General features: G+C 37.1%; 1 protein-coding gene and 1 non-coding gene across 2 annotated transcripts; one reads left to right on the plus strand and one right to left on the minus strand.

The window, feature by feature from the left end:
- Positions 1-6,158: 6,158 nt before the first annotated feature.
- Positions 6,159-6,265, minus strand: LOC120004251. The gene has a single exon (XR_005469470.1). It is a non-coding gene; the product is annotated as a small nucleolar RNA R71 (small nucleolar RNA).
- Positions 6,266-6,833: 568 nt separating this feature from the next.
- Positions 6,834-7,801, plus strand: LOC119995768. The gene is made up of 3 exons (XM_038842234.1): positions 6,834-6,888; positions 7,326-7,538; positions 7,626-7,801. Exons 1-3 carry the CDS (start codon positions 6,834-6,836, stop codon positions 7,799-7,801), a joined length of 444 nt encoding a protein of 147 aa, XP_038698162.1.
- The last annotated feature ends 16,242 nt before the right edge of the window (positions 7,802-24,043 follow it).

Consider the following 24,043-nt stretch of genomic DNA (forward strand, 5'->3'; position numbering starts at 1 on the left):
AATCCGGGGGGCACGAAAATGTACCAAGACTTGAGAAGAAACTTTTGGTGGAGAGGCATGAAGGCTGATGTAGCTAGATTTGTGACAAGATACTTGACATGCAACAAGTGAAGGCGGAACACCAAAGGCCGGCGGGTTTGCTACAACCCCTGTCGGTGGCACAATGGAAATGGGAGATAATTACTATGGACTTTGTGACAACATTGACGATGACACCTAAGCAAAACGATACCGTTTGGGTGATAGTCGATAGATTGACCAAATCAGCTCATTTTTTACTAGTGAACAAGACGGACACCTTAGAGTCATTGAGCACATTGTACGTGCAGGAGATAGGGCGACTCCACGGAGTGCCACTATCCATTATGTCGGATCGAGACCCGTGATTCACGGGTAGATTTTGGGGCAGTTTGCAGGAGGCTTTAAGGACACAGCTAGATTTCACTACGTCGTATCACCCACAGAGTGATGGGCATCACCCACAGAGTGATAGGTAGAGTGAGGGGACTATCCAGATTTTAGGGGATATGTTACGTGCTTGTGTGATAGATTTTGATGGTAATTGGGAGAAACACCTAGGTTTGGCAGAGTTTGTGTACAACAACTCATACTAGAGTAGTATTGGGATGGCACCATTTGAAGCACTTTATGGGAGGCTTTGTAGGTCACCATTGTGTTGGGCGGAGGTTGGAGTGAAAGTTGTATCGGGACCTGAAATGGTGAAGGAAGCGAGAGACGGAATTGAGAAAATTAGAAAAAGATTGATCACGGCTCAAAGTAGGCAAAAGTCCTATACGGATAAGAGGAGGCCATCGGAATTTGCAGTTGGAGACAAGGTATTTTTGAAGGTTAGTCCACGACGTGACATTCAAAGGTACAGCAAGCAAGGGAAGTTGGCACCGCGGTTTGTGGGTCCTTTCGAAATCCTAGAGCTAGTTGGATCGATAGCCTATCGTTTGGCACTTCCACCAAAATTGACTAAAGTCCATTATGTGTTTCATGTTTCTATGCTATGAAAATATGAGTCGGATCCCTCACATGTTTTAGATTGGACCACATTGGAAGTGGAGGAAGATGGAAGCTACACTCTTCAACCGATGAGGATCTTGGATCGAAAGGACAAGGTCACACGATCAAGTGCGATACCGTTGGTTAAAGTCTTGTGGATGCATCACGACACGGAAGAGGCGACTTGGGAGCTTGAGTCAAAGATGAAGGAGAAATATCCGCATTTATTCGCAAGTCTAGGGACGTACGTAAATTTCGAGGATGAAATTTTTATAAAGAGGGGAGAATGTAATACCCCGTCCTAATAAAAAAAGAAAGAAAAATACAGAATAATACAAATAAAATGAATAAATGAGACTTAGTTGTGGAAAATAATAAAAGTTGTGGGATGAAGTTAGAATGTTATAAGGGTTTAAAGAATAGTTGAATTAAAATTAGGGTCAAATAAGTAAAAGAACAAAAAGTAATGGAAAAAAAAATAATAATAATAATAACATAAATAAACAAAACAAAACCAAAAAAAAACATAAATAAATAAAAAAAAAAATAAAACGAGTGAAGGCGCAGATGCCTTCACCCGAGTAACATTCAATTGAAAAAAAAGAGAGAGGTTGCTTTGCTTCTTCTCAAACCACACCACGGCAGTTCCACTTCCGACGAAGCTCTGGTCGGTAAGGGTGCTCCAAGCTTGAAACCTACACCCACACTCCATTTGGTTCAAGAAAAGAGAAGGATTAAGGTAAATTCTTGGTTCTAGGGTTAGGAGTTAAGTGAGTTTTGGGGATTTTGATTCAAATGGAGTTTTCTTTGTTCAATAACTTGAAATTAGGCTCTAATCTTCCCATATTATTAGGTTCAAATGTGGTTCTTGAACCAATTCAAGTGGAGACTTTGCTTTCTTGATTTGGTGAAACTAACAAGTTTCAAGGTAAGATTTCTTGACTCAAATTGTTCTAATAAAAATTGGGTTAGGATGAAAATAATATTGTGATGGAATTTTAATGGTTTAACCTTGAAAAATTAAGGTAGAATGCGAATATTTAGAAATGGGTTGGATTGTAGAATATGGAAAGTGAGAGTTGAATGGGTTGAGGAATATAGAAATTTAATGAAGCTTATTTTATTGAATAGGTTAGTGAATTTATGTGGAGTATACATTACGGTTGTGGTAAGAATTTGCAATTCGTTTTGAGGTAGGGAAATTCCACCCTTTGCTATTCTCTTTGAATATGTCTCCTATTACGAATGTTATCTTTTCTCATTGTTCATTATGATTCGTTCTCGCCTTAATTGTACCTAAGGGAGAGCAACCCCACTTTGTGATTTCTTCGTTCTATGATTTGAGTTATATTGCATACCCTACTTAGTCAATCTTTCATTGAGCATGAATTATTCTTCATAATTGATTATGCATGCAGGATTGCTCTTTACATTGGTTGTTTGATTATACATGTTAGTGTGTGCGGAAATTTATATGTGATTGTTTGGCGGCCAAAGGCCCTGGTAAGATTTGAGAATTTATTGATGATATTTATTGATGATATGATTTGTTAGGTGGCCTGAGGCCCCGTTTAGATTTGAGGATTTATATATGATATGATTTGTTAGGTGGCTTGAGGCCCCGCTTAGATTTGAGAATTTATTTGTGATATGAATTGTTAGATGGCCTGAGGCCCTGCCTAGGATTGGGAATGTAATTGTGATATTTGCTGCACATTGACTCCGGGTTAGCATCCTCCGTAATAGTGGAGGTGCTGCCGAAATTTTCGGTGACTTAATGATTGAATTAATTAGGAGATTGATTAAGATGATACCAAAAGTAACGCATTCCGGGTCGGGGCGTTACATGCCCCACCATGAATTTCTTCGATGCAGCATGCTCTATTTTATACTTCTTCTCTAAAGCCTCCCAAAGTGCCATAGAAGTGGGCAAAGTACTATACACACCGTGTAGATTGTTGGTCAGACCATTGAGGATGGTGTTCTTGCACAGATAATCTGAGTGCTTTCATGCATCTATAGCAACTACAACAGCAACATTCTGAGTGTTGACATCTGCGTCATCCACCTTGGGTGCGTCCTCCTTGAGAAATTTGGCTAAGCGTTCAAGGTGGTTAGGTAGAAATGCATCTTTTGCTACCACCTTTTTAAATCTGCCCCACCAAACTTCTTAGGCTTCTCACCATGTGGGTTGACATGGTACGTTGTTGGAACATCAACAATGACTCACTGAATGCCACCAGCGGCATTCCCACTGTTCACTCCAGCGGAGTTCGTCGTTGGCATGACAGGAGTGTTCCCTCCAACCACATTAACAGCCATGTTGTCTCCCACGTTAGTCATAGTGACAACTACAAATTAACACACCATAAATTAGTAATAATTTCAATTCAAGGAATAAATCATAAACAACAAAAACGAAATTTAGTCTGAAGATTGTTGTGAACAAGTGGGTGTTTATGACATACTAAGAATTGAAACGTACTGTAATAATGAAATTAATATGAAAGAGGAACACCTTTACCATATTACCGATAGTAATCAATCTAAAAATACATTACGACTGAAGAATAGTTAGAATAGAAAAGAGATTGGATTATGGAATGCCAAGCTTAGAGTAGTCTCCGTCTCCTTAAGACTAAATCGCCTCCTCACTGGTTTGCTTTGGAAATATAGATGATAGCCTCCCAAGATAGAATGACTTCAGCTCTGCACAAAATGGAAGCTTCACTCCGAACAACTTACAAAAACAGCTATGGAGACCTCTATTTATAGTGCTTGGGAGGAAGAAAAGATTGGAACGAAATGGATTGAAAAATAATCTACACAGATAATTTCAAAATTTATTGAGAATAATCAAAAACAGATAAATGAATTAAATAGATGAAATTTGATTTGTTTTCTCAAATAGATGAAATTTAATCTATTATCTGCTTGTCAAGACTGGGCTTGAAGCCCACTAGCATGTGGGCCAAAACGAAAAGACTTGGACTGGGCTTTGAGCCCGCTGGTCTGTAGTCCAAAAAGAAATGACCTGGACTAAGCCGGCCCACCACACACAAAAGTGCAAACCGAACCAGCCAAACAGACGACGACAATGACGGAGCACGCGTGTGTGTGTTGTTTTTGTATAATGTGCATTCTTTCCCTCCCACAAAAGCTTGGGTGCCCTTGGACCCAAACCATTAGTTCAACCCTCACTCTTATATACAAGAGTTGGTTCACTTAATTCTCCAATGTAGGACTTTTATTCTTCCTCAAGCTTGGTTGATGTGTATATTATTATCCACCTTTTTGCTTGTATTTTTCGTTTAGATTGACATTTTGATTATCAAAATGAGATTGGATTCTGCATAAATTCTTCTTTTTGTGCTTTTCAGCTCCTTATTGTATTTTATCGAAGTTATTAAGTGGAATTGGAAAATTGATGTTGATGAGCTGAACTTACGTCTGACTTGCGCCTAACAGTTGCTCAATCTACGCTCAAGCATAGCTGCACCAAAACTGGCCAGAAACTTGTGCTCGATACACACTCGATAGGTGTGCGACCCATGCTCAACAAGTGCTTGACTTATGCTCTAGTGTCCTAACAGAATAAGGAATCCGATAATTAGAAGTTTGACTTGTTTTAGAAATTTCCTTTGAGGTTTCCTTGTTTTATTATTGTTTCCTTCAAACATGTATAAATACCTCCTTAGAAGTCACGAAAAAGCACCCAAAAAAAGATCTTTCGAGAAAGGGCCGCATAAACATTGTGAAGACAAATAAGCTTCTCCGTTGTTGCATTCCTTAGTGTTTGAATCTTTCTTCCATGGATTCAATCTCTATTCTTGTTATGTACTCTTTCATTATGAACTAAATCTTTTTCGCTAGGACTCCATGTAGTACAACTATGTGAACAAATTCTTATGCTTTATGTCAATTGAGTTTATTATTTGGGCTTGAGTATTTATCTCTGTCCTTAATGCTTTTGAATGCTTAATCAACATTCAATTGATCTGTTGATTATAATGAGATCGAGAGGTGATTTATAATGTTTGCTTCATGTTAAATTGAATGCAATCCAAGAGGTGCTGCATGATTTGTGTGATTTCTCTTAGAAATTTCATAGAACTTAAAGTGCTTGGTTGTGATTAAATCTATATAGAGATATCATATGTTGTCATGTGTGGGTAATTCTGATATAACTTGAGAGAGAGTATTGGATATGATAGGGAATTTCAATCATCAAATCTGATAATAAATCTTAATTGACATGGTCCTAATGAGTTTGGCATCTATGGTTAGGTGAATTGGATGCCTTAGCTCTTCAATCGATTGGATACTTTTGTGTTACTAGTTTTTGAGTAGTTGTTTTCCATATATAAATCTCAAATAAATTCAATTTGTTCAAGTAGATTTAAAATTATTCTAATTTCGAATATTAGTGAATACTTAATCCCCGTGGGTTTGACACTTTTCTCTCACTTTATTACTTATGCAATTTCGTACACTTGCGAAAATCCATATCAAGTTTTTGGCGTCGTTATCAGTGATTTTTTGTTTATTAATTTTGATACTAAGTGATTTTATTCTATCTTGAACTTTTTAATTTTGTTTACCAAATACTTTATTCTCTTTTGTTGCAGACTTTCCAGAATTGCATGAGACGCTCAAGAAGTTTCAAAACTCTCCTGATAGATCCTGAGATTGATCGAACCTTCCGACGCTTGAATAGAGAAAGAACTACAACCTTAGTGCCCAACAACAACATGGAAAATAATCAAGATGGAGGCGATAATCGAAAAGCTTTGAGAGATTATACTACTCCATCCGTTGATGGAACTACGTCAAGTATAAGGGAACCAACGATTCAAGCCAATAATTTTGAAATTAAACCTGCTGTCATTCAGATGATTCAATATCATGTTCAATTTTATGGCTTAGCTAATGATGATCCGAATGCCCATATAGCTAACTTTCTCGAATTTTGTGATACTTCCAAGAATAATGGTGTTTCTAATGATGTTATTCGTCTGAGCTTGTTTCCTTTCTCTCTTAGGGATAAGGCCAAGCAATGGTTGAACTCGTTGCTGGCTGGATCTATTACTACATGGGAGGACCTCGCTCAAAAATTCTTAGCAAAATTCTATCCTCCTGCTAAAACTGCAAAGATGAGGAATGACATCACTACTTTCTCTCAACTTGATTCTGAACCCTTGTATGAGGCATGGGAGAGATACAAGGACTTTATTAGGAAGTGTCCACACCATGGCATACCCAATTGGTTGATTGTCCAAACCTTCTACAATGGGTTGACTCAAAATACTTGTACTTTAATAGATGCTGCAGCTGGTAGTGCTCTGATGGGAAACCTTATGAATATGCCTACAATTTGTTGGAAGAGATGGCATCCAACAATTTTCACTGTCCAACAGAAAGAGTCACACCAAAACAGCCCCCTAAAGCAACTCAACCTAATATTCTGAATTCTATATTGACCAATCTTTCTACACTAAATAAGAGGGTTGATAACTTGTATGTCAATTCGATTCAAAATACTAATTTGTGTTGTGAATTCTGTGCAGGGAGCCATGTAAATGGAGAATGTCTAGGGAATCTAAGCATGACTGAGCAGGCCAACTATGTCTCAAATTTTCAAGGACAGAACAACTCGTTCTAAAACACTTACAATCCAGGTTGGCAAAATTACCCTAACTTTTCATGGGGAAATAATCAAAACACTCTACAACCGCTTAGTTTTCGACAACAAGAAAAAAGAAAAACCTAGCATTGAAGAGATGTTTGCCCAGCTCACTCAAAATAATGTTCAAATCACTTAAGCTATGGAAAAATATGAAGCTGAATTCCATAATACTGAAGCTTCTATCAAGGCTTTAGGTAGGCAAGTGGGACAATTAGCCAGTCAACTTTCAAAGAGGGCTCAAGAAACTTATCCTAGTGACACCATCACAAATCCGAAGGAGCATGTCATGGCCATCACTTTAGGGAATTGAAGAGAGCTAGAAGATCCAATTGAGAAAAGGAAGAATGTTAAAGAAGATTAAGTTGTTCAAGAGAATGCTTCTACTCAACAAGCGCTCGATCCACACTCGAGCGTAGAATCGCCCAGATGGACCAGATATTTACGCCCGATGGATGCTCAACTTGTGCTCGAGCGCGCGAAGTCTAAGGGTTCAAAGGGTCATTCAAATCTTATAACTCCTACTTTTTCTAAATACGATCCTCCTAAAGATTACAAAAGAAGAAGAATGATGATCAATTTTATAAATTTTTAGAAATATTCAATAAATTATAAATTAATATTCCTTTTGCAGAGATGTTGGAGCAGATGCTAAAATATGCTAAATTCATGAAAGAAATCTTGTTCAACAAAAGGAAGTTAGGAGAACATGAGACTGTCATGTTAAAAGAAGAGTGTAGTGCTATTCTCCAACAAAAGCTGGCACCAAAGATGAAAGACCCAGGGAGTTTTACGATTCCTTTCACTATTGGTGATTTTACTTTTGATAAAGTCTTATGTGATCTTGGTGCTAGCAATAACTTGATGCCTCTCTTTGTTTTTAGGAAATTAGGATTTGGAGAAGTTAAGCCTACCACCATCTCTCTATAATTAGCTGATCTATCAATCGTGTACCTAAGAGGGATGATAGAAGATGTCTTGATAAAGGTTGACAAGTTCATCTTTCCAGTGGACTTTGTGGTGCTTGATATGGAGGAAGATCATGAGATCCCTCTTATATTGGGAAGACCATTCCTAGCCATCGGTAGGACCCTCATAGACGTGCAATAAGAAAAACCCATCTTGAGAGTGTAGGCCGAACAAGTTACTTTTGACGTATTTGAGGCCATGAAGTTTCCTAAAGAGGTAGGCTCTTGTTTTCAAATCAACTCTCTTGACATGTTGTGTTCTAACTCATTATAGGAGATATATCCCTCACTACCGCTTGAGACTTGCTTAACGCAATCCACCCCAAGCGAAGCCAACAATGAGAAAATATAGCAATATGCAAGGTATCTCAATGCTTTTAAACCTTATTGTTCCATGGGTAATGGAAAATTTAAGGAGTTATATGTAATCGAGATAACAAGATCTTCCGAAAGAGAGGAGCCTAAAAAGATTGAACTCAAAACACTGCCATCTCACCTCAGGTATGTGTTTCTTGATGATTATCTTTTCCTATAATTATTAATGCTTCTTTGAATAAAATTGAGGAAGAAAAATTACTTCAAGTATTGAGAGATAACAAGTCGGCAATAGGATAGACCGTTGAGGACATAAAGAGGATTAAACCCTTAACTTGTATGCATAAAATCGTCATGGTAGAGAATTTCAAGCCCACTGTACAACCACAACGCCGATTGAATCCATCAATGCAAGAAGTGGTAAGAAAAGAAGTGGTAAAACTCCTTGATGCCCGAATGATCTATCCTATTTCGGATAGCAATTGGGTTAGTCCGGTACAAGTAGTGCCGAAGAAGGGAGGGATCGCTGTGGTAGCTAATGAAAAGAATGAGCTTATTCCAACAAGAATTGTCACAGAATGGAGAGTATGCATCGACTATCGCAAACTCAACGATGCAACTCGAAAAGATCACTTCCCCTTCCCTTCATTGATCAAATGTTAGAAAGACTTTTCGGGTGTGCTTATTATTGTTTTTTAGATGGTTTTTCAGGATATAATCAAATAAGCATAGCACCAAAGGATCAAGAGAAGACAACCTTTACATGTTCGTATGGAACTTTTGCCTATAAGAGAATGTCGTTTGGGCTTTGCAATGCTCCTGCCACATTCCAAAGATGCATTATGTCTATTTTTAGTGATATGGTGAAAAAGTTCATAGAATTTTCGTGGATGATTTTTCAATCTTCGGTTCATCCTTCGATTTATGTCTTGCTAATCTTTCTTTGGTTTTGCAATGATGTGTCGAGACAAATTTAGTCTTGAATTGGGAAAAGTGCCATTTTATGGTACAATAAGGGATTATTCTAGGTCATAAAATCTCATCAAAGTGCATTGAAGCAGATTGAGCAAAGGTTGAAGTAATAGAGAAATTGCCACCACCCACAACTATCAAGTGATAGGAATAATATGCTAAAGGCCATTATTTTATGTAATATTCAAATTCGATTTATTTATTTGAATAAAATATATTTAGCATTCAAAATGAGAAAAGACATATTGACATCAGTGTCTTTTATTCTATATGGTATATGAATTGGTGTGTAGAGTCTAAGCTTACACACGGAAGATCAATTCATAAGTTCCTATCGAATATAAGTAAGTGATCACAGCTAAGACGGAATTGGACAAACCGTCGGCTTGACTGTGGTATAGTATTTCAGTATACCTATCTTGGTTACGGAGAGCGATAAAGCTTGAACTTACTATACCAGTACACTTGGAGTGTATTGATCAGGACTACGTGTGAGTAAATTTTCCCAGTCTGACTATATGGAAAATTGTACACTCACACAGACGTTATAGAATTGTTCATATTCTTAATTTATTAAAGATTGTTGGTACATGTGCATTTAATGTACGGGACTTTGATTTACTAAAGGGTGAGGTCTTCTTGTATAGGCCAACAAACACCAAGTGAGTTGGGTCCCGCATTAATTGTACGATGGAAAATAATCTGTTAATAAAATTCACGTCCAATTATGGATTGATGATACCCTCTTGAGAATGCTTATAGGATTTGAGATTATGTCAAAACCCTGCAGGTGGATTTTAATTAATCCGACACATTCAAATAAGTTAAGTGGTAAGCTTAAGGAAATATTAAAGATGTCAATTAAATATTATATGTCAGTGGCATATTTAATTGACGGGTATCTATAACTTAACATGAGGAATTTATGAACAAGTATAACGAAAGGCTCAGATTTAATTTGAGATAAAACGGGGAGTGCAATTATAATATTTTAGTGGAATATATTATAATTTATGAATTATAATTATGTCCATGAGTTTGGGCTGATAACTAAATTTGTGGGAAGCCCATGTTTTATTTTTCCTAGTTGGTCCCCACTGTAGCCCAGAAGCCCAATACTAGAAGATATAGGAAAACCAAAACGGACCAAAATTGGGAGAGGGAGAGGCTTAGGGGCCGACACACCTAGGGAGAAAACCCTAGGTGTGGCCAAATCCTATAAATACACACATAGTGTGTGTTTTGTTAACACAAGTTTTGAGACACCAGTTGGCCTCTCTACTCTCTAATCGTTTCCACTAGTTTTGGTTTGTGTTCTTCAGGTTCTTGGAGAAAAGAGACCACCCTCTCAATCCAAGTTTGAGAATTGGTGCATACGGTGGAAGATCCGCGGGTTTGAGCTTAGTATCAAACTCGTTGACTCTATCCTTCGTTCCTGATTATTAGAGATCAAATCAGAGAGATCTTAAGGTATATAATCTACTTGCAATTAATTGATATATGGTTTATGCTATGGTGATTAGTATTTGATAAGAAATTTTTGAAACTTGTCTAGCTATCGTTTATGTCTATGAGGTCCTTCTATGCTTCCGCGAGTTGCATGTTTCCAACATCAAGGGCGTTCGAAGTCTTTTAGGTCACGTGGGGTTCTATCATCGGTTTATAAAGGATTTCTCTAAAATTACTAAACCTCTTTCCAATTTAATTTTGAAGGATTCCAAATTCAATTTTGATGGTGACTGTTTGCATGCCTTCGAAAGTTTGAAAGAAAAACTTATTTCCGCACCTATTATTGCTGCACCTAATTGGCAATTACCATTTGAATTGATTTGTGATGCTAGTGATTATGCTATAGGTGCAGTTTTGGTGCAATGGAAAGATAAGATATTCCATGACATCTACTATGCTAATAGGACTTTGAATGATGCTCAGCTCAACCATGCTACCACTGAAAAAGAACTAACTGTCATATTTGCTTTTGATAAGTTTTTATTTTATTTGATAGGTGCAAAGGTCATTGTATGCACCGATCACTCTGCCCTCAAGTATCTCCTAACCAAGAAGGATGCAAAGCCAAGATTACTTAGGTGGATCCTACTCTTGTAAGAATTTTACTTAGAGATCAAGGACAATAAGAGGATAAAAAATCAGGTTGTTGATCATCTTTCCCGAATGGAGCTTGGAGAGAATGAGAAAGATGAAAAGAGCCCAATCAATGAAAGCTTCCCGGATGAACAATTATTTGCAATACAATGTGTTCCTTGGTTTGCAAATTACGTCAATTACTTGGCCAGGAAAATTCTACCTCCTGATTTCTCTTACCAACAACGAAAAAAATTATTTTCTGATTTAAAGTAGTACTTTTGGGAACATCCTTACTTGTATAAATATTGTGGTGATCAAATCATTCGGTGATGCGTACCGGAGGAGGAGATGGAAGGCATTCTTAAGCATTGTCATTCCATGGAAGCTGAAGGTCATTTTGGAGGAACAAAACAACAATAAAAGTTTTGCAATCAGGATTTTACTGGCCCTCACTTTACAGAGATGCTTATAATTTTGTGTCTTCATGTGATAGATGTCAAATGAATGGAAATATTTCCCGAAAAAATGAGATGCCTTTAAACAATATTTTAATATGTGAATTATTTGATGTTTGGGGCATCGATTTTATGGGACATTTTCCATCTTCTTTCATTAACAAGTTTATTTTGGTGGCTGTAGATAACGTCTCCAAATGGGTGGAAGCGGTAGCTTTACCAAAAAACGATGCCAAGGTGGTAGTCAAGTTCCTTAAAAAGAACATCTTTACTCGATTTGGCATACCAAGAGCTATAAATTAGTGATGGAGGTAAACATTTTTGCAACCACCAATTTGAGATGTTGCTGCGAAAATACGGTGTCACACATCGAGTAGCCACCCCTCTCATCCTCAAACAAGTGGTCAAGTTGAAGTCTCCAATCGTGAGCTGAAAATATCCTCGTAAAGATGGTTAGTACCTCCAGAAAAGATTGGTCACATAAGCTCGATGATGCTCTATAGGCATATAGGACTGCATTTAATACGCCAATTGGTATGCCACGGACGAGGATGATGATTGTCAATTTTTTCGTGCTTTAATTGGTGAGAATGCTATTCAGTTTTCTACTATAGATATTTGCACTATCCTCAACTTCCCTCACACACATGGCGATAGCTGCAATACCCCGTCTCAAAATAAAGATAAATAAAATATAGAATAATGAAAATAAAAGGAATAAATTGGATTTAGTTATAAAAAGAATAAATTGTAGGGTAAAAAGAATTATTGGGAGGGCTTAAAGAATATTAGAGTTAAAGTTAGGGTCAAATGAATAAAAGAACAAAATGTAATGATTTAAAATATATATATAAAGAAGTTAAAGTATTGTTAAAAAAAAAATTTGTTTGAAAAAAAAGGGTGAAGCGGCAGATGCCTTCACCCGAGTAACATATGTTTTAAAAAAAAAGAAGACAAAAGCTTGGTTGTGTCTTCTCCTCAAACCACACACAGCAGTGGCACTATTCTGGTGAGACTCCGGCGAGTTTCCGGCCAGCCAAGTGTGCTCCAAGATTGAAATTATACCCACACTTTAATTTTCTACAAGAAAATAGTTGGATTGAGGTAAAGTTTTGGTTTTAGGGTTTGAGAGTTAAATGGGTTTTGGGGTTTTTGGCTCAATGAGAGTTTCTTTGTTCAATAACTTCAAATTTGGTTCTAATTTTTTTTATATTTCTAGGTTCAAGTGAGGTTTTTGAACCAATTCAAGAGAATCCTTTATTATCTTGATTAGGTAGAATTACCAAGCTTCAAGGTAAGGGTTCTTGACTCCAATTATTTTAATTAAGGTTGTGTTAGGATGAAAAATAATATTGTGATATGATTTTAATTGTTTAACCTTAGAGAATTAAGGTAGAATATGAATTTAGTGAAAATGGGGATATTGTGTAGTATGGAATGTGGGATTTGAATGGGTTGATGAATATGGGAACTAAGTGGAGTTCATTTCATTAAATATGTTTGTGAATTGGCGTGGAGTGTACGTTGCTTGTTGGTGAGAATTTCGAGTCCACTTCGAGGTAGGGATTTCTTACTCTTTTTTATTTCAAAACACTTTTAAGCCACCGAATTGCTTGAATGGTAAGTTTTGGTTTTCGTCTCGATCCTTCCCGAGGGGAAACAAGCCCTTGCATGCTTACCATTGTTCCTTTGCATTATTGTCAATTATTGGTGATTTAATTTGATGAATATATAACCTTGGAATGCTTGGTCATAAATCGGGCATTATGTAAATCTTCATGCATCACGACGAATGAATGTTTTATATATATGTGTTGCACGAATGACATGAATTGTAAGACTTTACATTAGATGCTTGGTGGGTTTCGAGGGTGGTCCCGGGCTCACGTTAGGTGTTGGATGTTATTTGGGCATGTGCGTGGATGATGGATAGGAGCCTTGTGATGATCCTAGTCCATAGGATTCCCGTAGCGGTATTTGTCACTACACATTGGCTAGTATGTAATGCTATGCCAGGCGTGACAGGCTGAGATATCACCGTGGGGCCAGCGGTGAGTGGTTGCGACCACATGCGTGCCAACCTTCTCTCTAGCGGGTTGAGATTGACGGATATGTGATTGTGGTATTGATTGGATGCTAGAGAGAGAGGTAGTGCGGTGGATTCTCGTCGGCTTATCGTCGCATGGCGGGAATCTGATTCGTCGGCTTGGGTGTCATTGGTGGAGGATATGGAGGTTCGGTTGGGTTGATCGAGTGCATTAGATTTGCAATGCATATTGCTGCATTGATGAATTCGTTATAAATTTCCAGCCATACTATTGTTCTTGTGTTCTATTATTTATCCCTACTGAGCCTTCTGCTCACCCTATCTACTTTCACTCCCTACAGGTGAGACAGGATCTAGTGCACAGGCTACGGGTCAGCAAGAGGACGCGTGATGGAGGTGGCCTGGACATTAGTTGTTTTGTGTGTCTACGTAGTACTTGTGTGTGTTTAATACATACTTGTATGGTTATGTTTTAGTGGTAAATATGCATTTATATGGTTATATATGCATGATGTGTTGTTTTGCATTGTCAAGTTTGTGTGTGCTAGTTGTAGTATGAAGAATTATGTGTATGGTTGGATATGGATGGTATAGGGATGATTGAGAGTGGTATTCTGTGATTTTTGGATGGTTGATGCTGAATGATGGAATTTGTATTTAATGGTGGACCCTGAGGGTTAGTGGATTTTGATATAATATAAATGTTTATTTGTTGTATCTTGATTACAGATGGGTTTCCTCAATTTATGGGGAGATACTACCGAAATTTTTGGTAAACTTTATATTGAGTTGCGACGTAACACGTGAGATGCACGTGATTACGTTTGGTGTGTTGGTTGTGATGTCTTTGTCTTTATCTTCATGCTCCAAGGAACGGGGCGTGACAATTTGGTATCGGAGCCAAGTTGGCTCTGTTTGGGACCTTGGGAGTGGATCAATATGCATGTGTAACTGTGTTGTTTGTTGTGTTGTGATTATGTATGGTTCTCTAGGCCACGTCACGACCTCTGTTGATCCTGTATGTTTCTTTATTTCCGTAAATCCTCTAATCGTATTTGTATTGATGGAAAGTTGTGTCTTCTGTGCTGTAGATGGACACACGTAGGACTATTCGTTCCCGCGATGGGGGACGTAGGGGAGAGCAGGGATGCGTGTCTTTCTAGGACCCAATAGTCAGGGAATTACCGGGGATCGGAGCAGCCGAGTCGATTAGGCTAGACACACATTTATTTTTAGAGTTGAGTGTGATGGATCCTCCAGTGTAGGAGGAGGATTTAGGTCAAGAGCTTGGAGATGAGCCGACACTCGTGCGTGAGATAGGTGAGGAGATCCCAGCCTGCAATAGCAACGCAGCTTGCTCCACTATTGGCAGCGCAGGAACAGTCCATGAGGAGAATGTCAGAGATGATAGGGGTTGTTACTCAATTAGTGCAGACTCAGACTGCACAAGCACCAGAGGTCCGTAGTGAGGGACAGACTTCAGGGGTACTGGGAGATGAGCAGGGTGTGTAGAGACCTAGACAAGAGTTGACAGAGTTGGATCAGCTACGCAAGACTAATCCACCCACTTTTACAAATGATACTAATGTGGCACGCGCATATGAGTGGATTCAACAGATGTCACGTCGGTTTGAGACTCTTGGGATTCCGGTTGAGAGACGTGCATTGCTAGCTTCATATTATTTGAGGGGGACAGCTTATGACTGGTGGGATTCATTAGAGCACAAGAGAGAGACGTTGACGTGATCATTTGATGAGTTATTCATGCAGTATTTTGTACCGCAGTCATATCGTATGGATAGAGCCCGTGAATTCTTGACATGTCAGCAGACTCCGGATATGACTGTGAGTCAGTATGAGAGGAAGTTTGATGAGCTATACAAATTTGGTAGGAGTTATGCGCCAGATGAGGCAAGCAAGACGGAGCAGTTCAGACAGGGATTGCTTCCTGCTATAGCTACACATTTAGTGGGATTGAGGTTGCAGACTTATGCTGATATGGTGGAGACGGCCTTACAGTATGAGATGAGTTTCAGGGAGTCTCGGAGGTACTAGGATACGCATAGAGGCCGAACAACATCTGTAGCAGGTACTTCTTCTAGAGGAGGTCAGAAGAGACAGAGGACTGAGGGTCAGAGACAGGAGGGACAGAGTGGAGGTCGAGGGAGAGACCAGATGCCACGAGGTGGCAGAGGTACACATCAGGGGCAGAGGGTTTGTCATCGATGGACGTCCTGGACATTTGAGAGCACAGTGTACAGCTCAGGGGATAGAGTGTTTTCGGTGTAGCAGGATTGGTCATCAAATGGCGGAGTGTCCTTTGCCTGAGCGAGGAGGACAAGAGGGTCAGTATTTGCCAGCACCACCATCTCGTCCGACCCTCCCTACACCCCCTACTACATCTACACCATCAGGGAGGGGACGACCATCGGCTAGGCAGCCGCAGCCGCAGCAGCAGCATACTTTGACTCAGGGACAAGCATTTGCTCTTGCTCACCAGACAGCACCAGAGCATCCGAACTTTGTTGGGGATACGTTCCTTGTTTCAAATTGTTGGACTAGAGTGCTATTTGATTCGGGTGCTACTAGTTCCTTTATTACATCTTTATTTGCATTGGCTTTGGGGTTAGAGGTGAGACCGATGAGGCGAACAATAGTGGTAGATTCGCCGTTCAAACAGTCCACTCTTATTCAGGGTTATTGCATATGCATGTGTCGGTTTGGTGATATCGAGTTGACTGCTAATTTGTATGTTCTTGACTTCCAAGATTTTGATGTAATTTTGGGAGTAGATTGGTTGACGGAGCAAAAAGCAGTTTTAGACTTTTGGGAGAGGAGGATTACTTTAAATGCGCCTGGTGGGGTAGTGATTCAATTGAGGGGATCGAGGGGTGTTCCTTGTCCACATTTTTTGGACAACCCCTCCTACGCCGATTGTTCAGTGGTGAGTTTGACTACTTCTACACCTAGTGGCGAGGTGATTGCCCCGACGCTTGTAGTGGAGGAGTTCATGGATGTTTTTCCTGAGGATTTGCTAGTTCTACCTCCACGGAGGGAGATAGAGTTTGTCATAGATTTGCTTCTAGATACGAAGCCAATTTCGGTTGCTCCGTATCGGATGGCTCCAGCAGAGTTGAGGGAGTTGAAGGTACAGTTGGAGGATTTGGAGAAAAAGAAATTTATTAGACCGAGTGTTTCACCGTGGGAAGCACCGGTGTTATTTGTGAAGAAGAAAGATGACACGTTGCGTATGTGCATTGATTATTGATAGTTGAATCGGGTGACCGTGAAGAACAAGTATCCGTTGTTGAGAATCAATGACTTGTTTGATCAGTTGAGAGGAGCATGACACTTTTCAAAGATTGACCTACGATCCGGCTACCATCAGTTGAGGATTCGGGAGGAGGATGTTTCAAAAACAACATTTAGAACTCGATATGGACACTATGAGTTCTTGGTGATGCCATTTGGGCTCACAAATGCCCCGACAGCGTTCATGGACTTAATGCAGCGGGTTCTTCACCCATTTCTAGATCGTTTTGTGATTGTATTCATAGATGACATTCTGATTTATTCACCTACCGTAGAGGAGCATGAACAACATTTAAGAATAGTATTGCAGACTTTGAGAGAACATCGGTTGTATGCAAATCTAAGCAAGTGTGAATTCTGGGTGACAGAGGTGAAGCTCTTGGGCCATGTGATTACTCAGGAGGGAGTGGCAGTTGATGCATCGAAAGTGGAGGCGATAATGAAGTGGGAGCGACCTAAGAATGTTACAGAGATACGGAGTTTCTTGGGGCTAGCTGGTTATTATAAGAGATTTATTCAGGATTTCTCCCGTGTTGCTTCATCATTGACTCGTCTTACGCGAAAGGGAGTTCCGTTTGTGTGGTCGGAGGAGTGTGAGTTGGCATTTCAGGAGTTAAAATGGAAACTCACATCTTCACCGGTGTTGATTGTTCCGGTGAGAGATGTGGGATATTAGGTGTATTGCGATGCATCTAGAGTTGGACTAGGATGTGTATTGATGTAACAGGGAAGAGTTGTATAGTATGGTTCGCGATTGTTGAAGACACATGAACATAATTACCCAGTGCATAACCTAGAGTTAGCAGCAGTAGTATTTGCATTGAAGCAGTGGAGATATTATTTGTATGGAGAGAGATTTGAGGTGTTCTCAGATCACGAGAGCCTCAAGTATCTTTTCGCGCAAAAAGGAGTTGAATCAGAGGCAACGAAGGTGGATGGAGTACTTGGAGGATTATGATTTCTCATTGAATTACCATCGAAGGAAAGCGAATGTAGTTGCGGATGCCTTGAGTAGGAAGAATCAAGTTGCGAGGTTGGCGGTGCGAGAGTGGGAGATGTTGGAGATGGTTGATAGTTTTGGGCTGGAGCTACAAGAGCAAGGTAGCCAGATGTACTTGGGGAGCATTGTTACTCGTTTTGTATTGATCCAGAGAGTAATAGATGCTCAAATTGGAGATGCTACATTTGATACTTTTGAAGAGGAGAGTGGTTGGATTGGAGGCACGGATGGAGGAGTACGTATGTGCAGGTAGATTGATAGTACCCGAGGATGAGGAGTTACGTGAGGAGATTTTGAGAGAGGCGCATCATTCGAGATTTGCTATGCATCCAGGAGGTACAAAGATGTATAGGGATTTACAAAGACAGTTTTGGTGGAGAGGTATGAAGGCAGATGTGGCAAGGTATATTGCGAAGTGTCTTACTTGTCAGCAGGTGAAGGCGGAGCACCAGAGACCAGCAGGGTTATTACAGTCACTTCCGGTAGCAGAGTGGAAATGGGAACATATCACGATGGATTTTTTGACAGCATTGCCGAGATCTCCTCGTGGGCATGATGTAATATGGGTGATTTGGATAGATTAACAAAATCGGCACATTTTCTTCCGGTTAGCAAGACGGAAACGTTGGAGTCTTTGAGCCGATTATACATTCATCAGATTGTGAGGTTGCATGGAGTGCCACTATCTATAATATCAGATAGAGATCCGCGATTTACTAGTAGGTTTTGGGAGAGCTTGCAGGAGGCATTGAAAATAAAACTGTGTTTCTCTACTGCTTTTCATCCGGAGAGTGATGGTCAGAGTGAGCGGACTATTCAGATATTGGAGGACATGCTTCGAGCATGCGTTATGGATTTCGGGGGTAGTTGGGAGGATCATATGCCTTTGGTGGAGTTTGTATACAACAACTCCTACCAAAGTAGCATTGAAATGGCGCCATATGAAGCTTTGTATGGGAGACCTTGTAGATCACCATTGTGTTGGGTGGAGGTAGGAGAAACGACATTATCGGGTCCGGATTTGGTGAAAGAGACGCAAGAAAAGGTGGAAGGGATTCGAAAGCGTTTACTTATGGCCCAAAGTAGGCAAAAGTCCTACGCCGACCGAAGAAGAAGACCATTGGAGTTTATGGTGGGTGATAAGGTATTCTTGAAGGTGAGTCCGCGTAGGGGAATTCAGAGATTTAGCAAGCAAGGGAAGTTAGCTCCGCGGTATATTGGACCGTTTGAAATTTTAGAGCGAATTGGACCGGTGGCATATCGGTTGGCTCTTCCGCCACGATTGTCCAAGGTTCATAACATGTTTCATGTGTCGGTGTTGAGGAAATATAAACCGGATCCATCACATGTGTTGGATTGGTCTGCTTTAGAGGTGGAAGAAGATGGAACGTATATTTTACAACCGTTGCGAATCTTGGATAGATAGAAAAAGATTACGAGATCGAGTGTAATTGCATTAGTAAAAGTGTTATGGTTGCATCACGTGACGGAGGAAGCGATGTGGGAGTTGGAGTCCAAGATGCGGGAAAAATATGCCGATTTGTTCATATCCACGGGTACGTACGTGAATTTCGAGGGCGAAATTTTTATAAGAAGGGGAGGATGCAACACCTCGTCTCAAAATAAAAATAAATAAAATATAGAATAATAAAAATAAAAGGAATAAATTGGATTTAGTTATAAAAAGAATAAATTGTAGGGTAAAAAGAATTATTGGAGGGCTTAAAGAATCTATATATATATCTATATATATATAAAAGAAGGATACACACTTCACAATTTTTCCACCCCAAACTTTTAAGATTTTTGTAGATATTTTAATTTTTACTATTTTTCAGATATTTTAATTCTCCTTTTGTTTTTTGTTTTTCTTTTGAAAGGAATTCTCCTTTTGTTTTAAACTTTAGTTGCGTAGTAATAACCATAAATATATTCAAATTTTATATCCATTTAAAAAACAAACAAGCATTTAAAATTATCTTTTATCACTATATAAATTATGATTTAATAAATAAATAATTATCATTTATCACCATTTAATTTATAATATAATTAACCTTTATTAATTTTTAAATTATAATTTAACAGTGATAATTATAAGTAGAATACAACTTCACATTTTTTTCCCTGCCAAACTTCCAATTTTTTTTTTAGATTTTTTAGTTCTTATTATTTTTCAGATATTTTAATTTTTATTATGTTTTAGTTATTTAGTCATAATCATCTAACAACCATTTAAATTATCCTTTAACTAAACTCCAATTTAATAATTTAATGATTATCCTTTATCATTATTTAAATTATAATATAAGTATTATTTATTACTATTTTTAATATATATATATATATATATATCTATAAATATATAAAAGATTGTATACAATTCGACTTCTTTTCCCTCCTAAACTTACAAATATTTTACCCTATTAATTTATTTATTCTCTCAACTACATTTCAATTGAAACAGTTAATTTATTCCCTCAACTAAGATTGAAATTTTTTTAAAAAATATTTTAGCAAAAATATAGAGGATGGTAAGATATAATAGAGAAAGATAATATTGACCAACAAATTTTTTCCCTCCTAAAATCACGTAAACCATAAAGGTATAAATAGATAAGAACCATTTAATTCTTATCATGTCTTGGTTGGTTGATCATACATATTTGAATTTTCTAGCCTTTTAATCTTCTAACAACTATTTATAAATATACTTTACCATTATGTAAAATATAATCTGATAATTTAACAATTTTTTTTTTACTACTATCATACAATATATAAAACTAGAAGACACTTCAACTTTTTCCCCTCATAAATTTTCAATACTTTTATAGTATTAATTATTTTTTCTCATAAATCAACATGGAAATTTTTTAAATCAAAAATATAATGGATAATATGATATCTCCTAAACTTCAGTGATTTTTTCAAATATTTTAAAGATATTCAAAACGATTGTGAAAACCAACATTTCAAAGATTTTTCAATTATTTTAAATATATTCAAAAAAGTATGATGATCAACACTTTAAACATATATAAACGTAGATAATCGTCAATGCTTTCATCCGTGAGAAAATTGATAAATGAGTAAATTGTCCTGCTTGGTTTTATTTTCTGTGTTATCATTCCATTGGTGTAGCAATGACTAATTTATTATCTTTGATATTCCTTGTGCAGTTTTATACATCAATACATCAAAGAGGACTATTCGGGAATGAGCCCAAATTGTACTTGTGTTTCTGTTAATTGTTACTGATGTCATATTTACTTTAGGGTTTAACATCATTAATAATTGTTTTCTCAATGTAATTTAGAGGATGATGTCCCCATCTCCAATCAAAAGAAATCTGTGTGGTACGTATTTCTCATTTTCTCACTTGCTAATTTGTTCTTTCTTTACATGTAGTTGTTTAATTAGCATAGTTGAATAATCTTGATTTGTCTAGCCAAACAATTTCAGTGCAAACAATGAGCATATAGAGCTGCCATGGAGAAATTTCTAATTCTTCTACAATCAAACACATAGAAAGTCAAGTCCAATGAGCCTAGACAATTCCTGAAACCTGGTCTAATCATCATCAATAGATAAAAACACCTCTTCATATGCGAATTCAAGTACTTCAATTAATGAGTAGGATGACCTTTCGAGATATGCGAATTCAAATGGAATGCATATGTACAGCTGATAAGTTTTTGTGCTTCCAATTACACAATTCCATTGTACTCGCTGCATTTACTGTTTTCCCATTATTGATCGATGGCATAACATGGCTACATACCAATGAATATCATATTGAATTGGATATTTGTTGGATAGTTATGCTATTCAGTGGGTGACAGATGATAAGTCTCTTATTGAAAATTTTATTTTTTTCTTCAATTGTCCATCAGGTTATTATTACAATTATAGTACCCAAATATAATTGAAATATAATACTTACTTTATAAGTGGTTAACTTTATATTAATTTAGCAAATTATTTAACTGTAGGACTCAACATATTCAGGAAGTCAATGAGGTGAACAAGGTATTAGTAATTATTAAAATAATGATTGACATTGCATGTAATTTAGTGTTCAAGATCCATATAAATATATTTTAATATTTAAGGATTCATTTTCGGATGAGACAGATGGTATCTCTCCAAAGAAGACTTTCTTAAAAAGAATGTCATAAGATATAATAACTGATTGTGATCTACCCGATGAATTATACACACAACTTTCAACCAGTAAGCTGAAAAACATCAAGATTGAAAAAAGATCAGGATGGGAGTAAATTTTTTTAGTTGTTTGATTTGATATTGTTGAACTTAAGTTTCGTAATTATTTATTTGGTTTTTTTTTAAATATGTACTCTCTATGGTTTTTATTCCCAATGCAATAAATATTTCAAAAATTACTTTCTCTACCTAGCATTTATAAGACTTATTCTGAAATAAATTCAATTATTTGTATTTCAAACTAATTTTATACAATTAATATTATAATCAGTTGTAATAACGATAATTTAATGATTGGAAGAAATTGCTCTTTTTATAGATTATATAATTTGTTGTTGTGCCATAAAATTCCATAAACAAAATTAATTTACAAGTGCCCTGCCACAATAATTGTAACATATAATTACTTATCTTAATAAAGATACTAAATTTCCAAGAAAAATAAGAAAAATAAAATTATCTTATAATAAAATTAACATATTAAATTTATTCATGCACATATCCAACTATATATGAAAGGTTAATTATCTTGAAATTTGTCAATTAATTAATTATGCACATATCCACCTAACCTATCAAATTTATTCATTCAAATATGCAATATTATGAAAAATTTTAACAATTAGTCCAAATGGGAATAAAATCTGAGAATAAAAGGTTTTTTTTTAAATACAATTTTCTATTTATAAAATTTGCGAATATAAGGTTATTCTTTTTAATAGAACTTCGGATGCTTTTTTATTTTAAAAGTATTATAACTCTATCATCTTTATTATAAAAGGATTAATTTACGTTAAACTATAAATAGGAATCAATTAAAGTCAGTTTCTAGTTATGGTCAACTATATCTTACAATTTCTAGGGAAAAAAGTATGAATGGGTTAAGATATTGATCGTTAATAATGAAGGACAATTATGTAATACCACAAGCAATGTAGTGTATAAAAGAGTGTTTCATAATTTTTAACTTAAGTATGTCATGTTATTGTAAAATTTCTATCATTATACACTTCAATAAATTTTAGCTTGAAATTAATATCAACAATGTCTCTTCACTTCTCCTAAACCCTCTTTAGGTGTTGGTTCTTCTATGATCAAATATTTTAGTACCATTATAAATTCTTTATTATTCGTGCATCGCACGAGTTCAAACACTAGTATTAGAGTTAAAGTTCGGCTCAAATGAGTAAAAGAACAAAATGTAATGATTTAAAATATATATATATATATATATATATATATATATAAAAAGAAGTTAAAGTATTGTAAAAAAAAAAATCGTTTGGAAAAAAAGGGTGAAGGCGCAGATGCCTTCACCCGAGTAACATATGTTTCAAAAAAAAAAAGACAAAAGCTTAGTTGTGTCTTCTCCTCAAACCACACACGGTAGTGGCACTATTCCGGTGAGACTCCGGCGAGTTTCCGGCCAGCCAAGGGTGCTCCAAGGTAGAAATTATACCCACACTTTAATTTTCTACAAGAAAATAGTTGGATTGAGGTAAAGTTTTGGTTTTAGGGTTTGAGAGTCAAATGGGTTTTGGGGTTTTTGGCTCAATGAGAGTTTCTTTATTCAATAACTTCAAATTTGGTTCTAATGTTGTTATATTTCTAGGTTCAAGTGAGGTTTTTCAACCAATTCAAGAGAATCCTTTGTTATCTTGATTTGGTGGAATTACCAAGCTTCAAGGTAAGGGTTCTTGACTCAAATTATTTTAATTAAGGTTGTGTTAGGATGAAAAATAATATTGTGATATGATTTTAATTGTTTACCTTAGAGAATTAAGGTAGAATATGAATTTGGTGGAAATGGGGATATTGTGTAGTATGGAATGTCGGATTTGAATGGGTTGATGAATATGGGAACTAAGTGGAGTTCATTTCGTTAAATAGGTTTGTGAATTGGCGTGGAGTGTACGTTGCTTGTTGGTGAGAATTTCGAGTCCACTTCAAGGTAGGGATTTCTTACTCTTT

The sequence above is a fragment of the Tripterygium wilfordii genome, chromosome 1 (assembly GCF_013401445.1).
Source record: "Tripterygium wilfordii isolate XIE 37 chromosome 1, ASM1340144v1, whole genome shotgun sequence".
In the NCBI taxonomy this organism is placed as follows: Eukaryota; Viridiplantae; Streptophyta; class Magnoliopsida; order Celastrales; family Celastraceae; genus Tripterygium; species Tripterygium wilfordii.

What these genes read in the sequence shown, in the direction of transcription:
- LOC119995768 (XM_038842234.1), top strand. Translation starts at nt 6,834, where the DNA reads ATGGAAAAATATGAAGCTGAATTCCATAATACTGAAGCTTCTATCAAG. An exon ending in AGCTTCTATCAAGGCTTTAG is followed by an intron (nt 6,889 to 7,325) that starts GTAGGCAAGTGG and finishes TTCCTTTTGCAG; the next exon opens with AGATGTTGGAGCAGATGCTA. An exon ending in TAAAGTCTTATGTGATCTTG is followed by an intron (nt 7,539 to 7,625) that starts GTGCTAGCAATA and finishes CTCTATAATTAG; the next exon opens with CTGATCTATCAATCGTGTAC.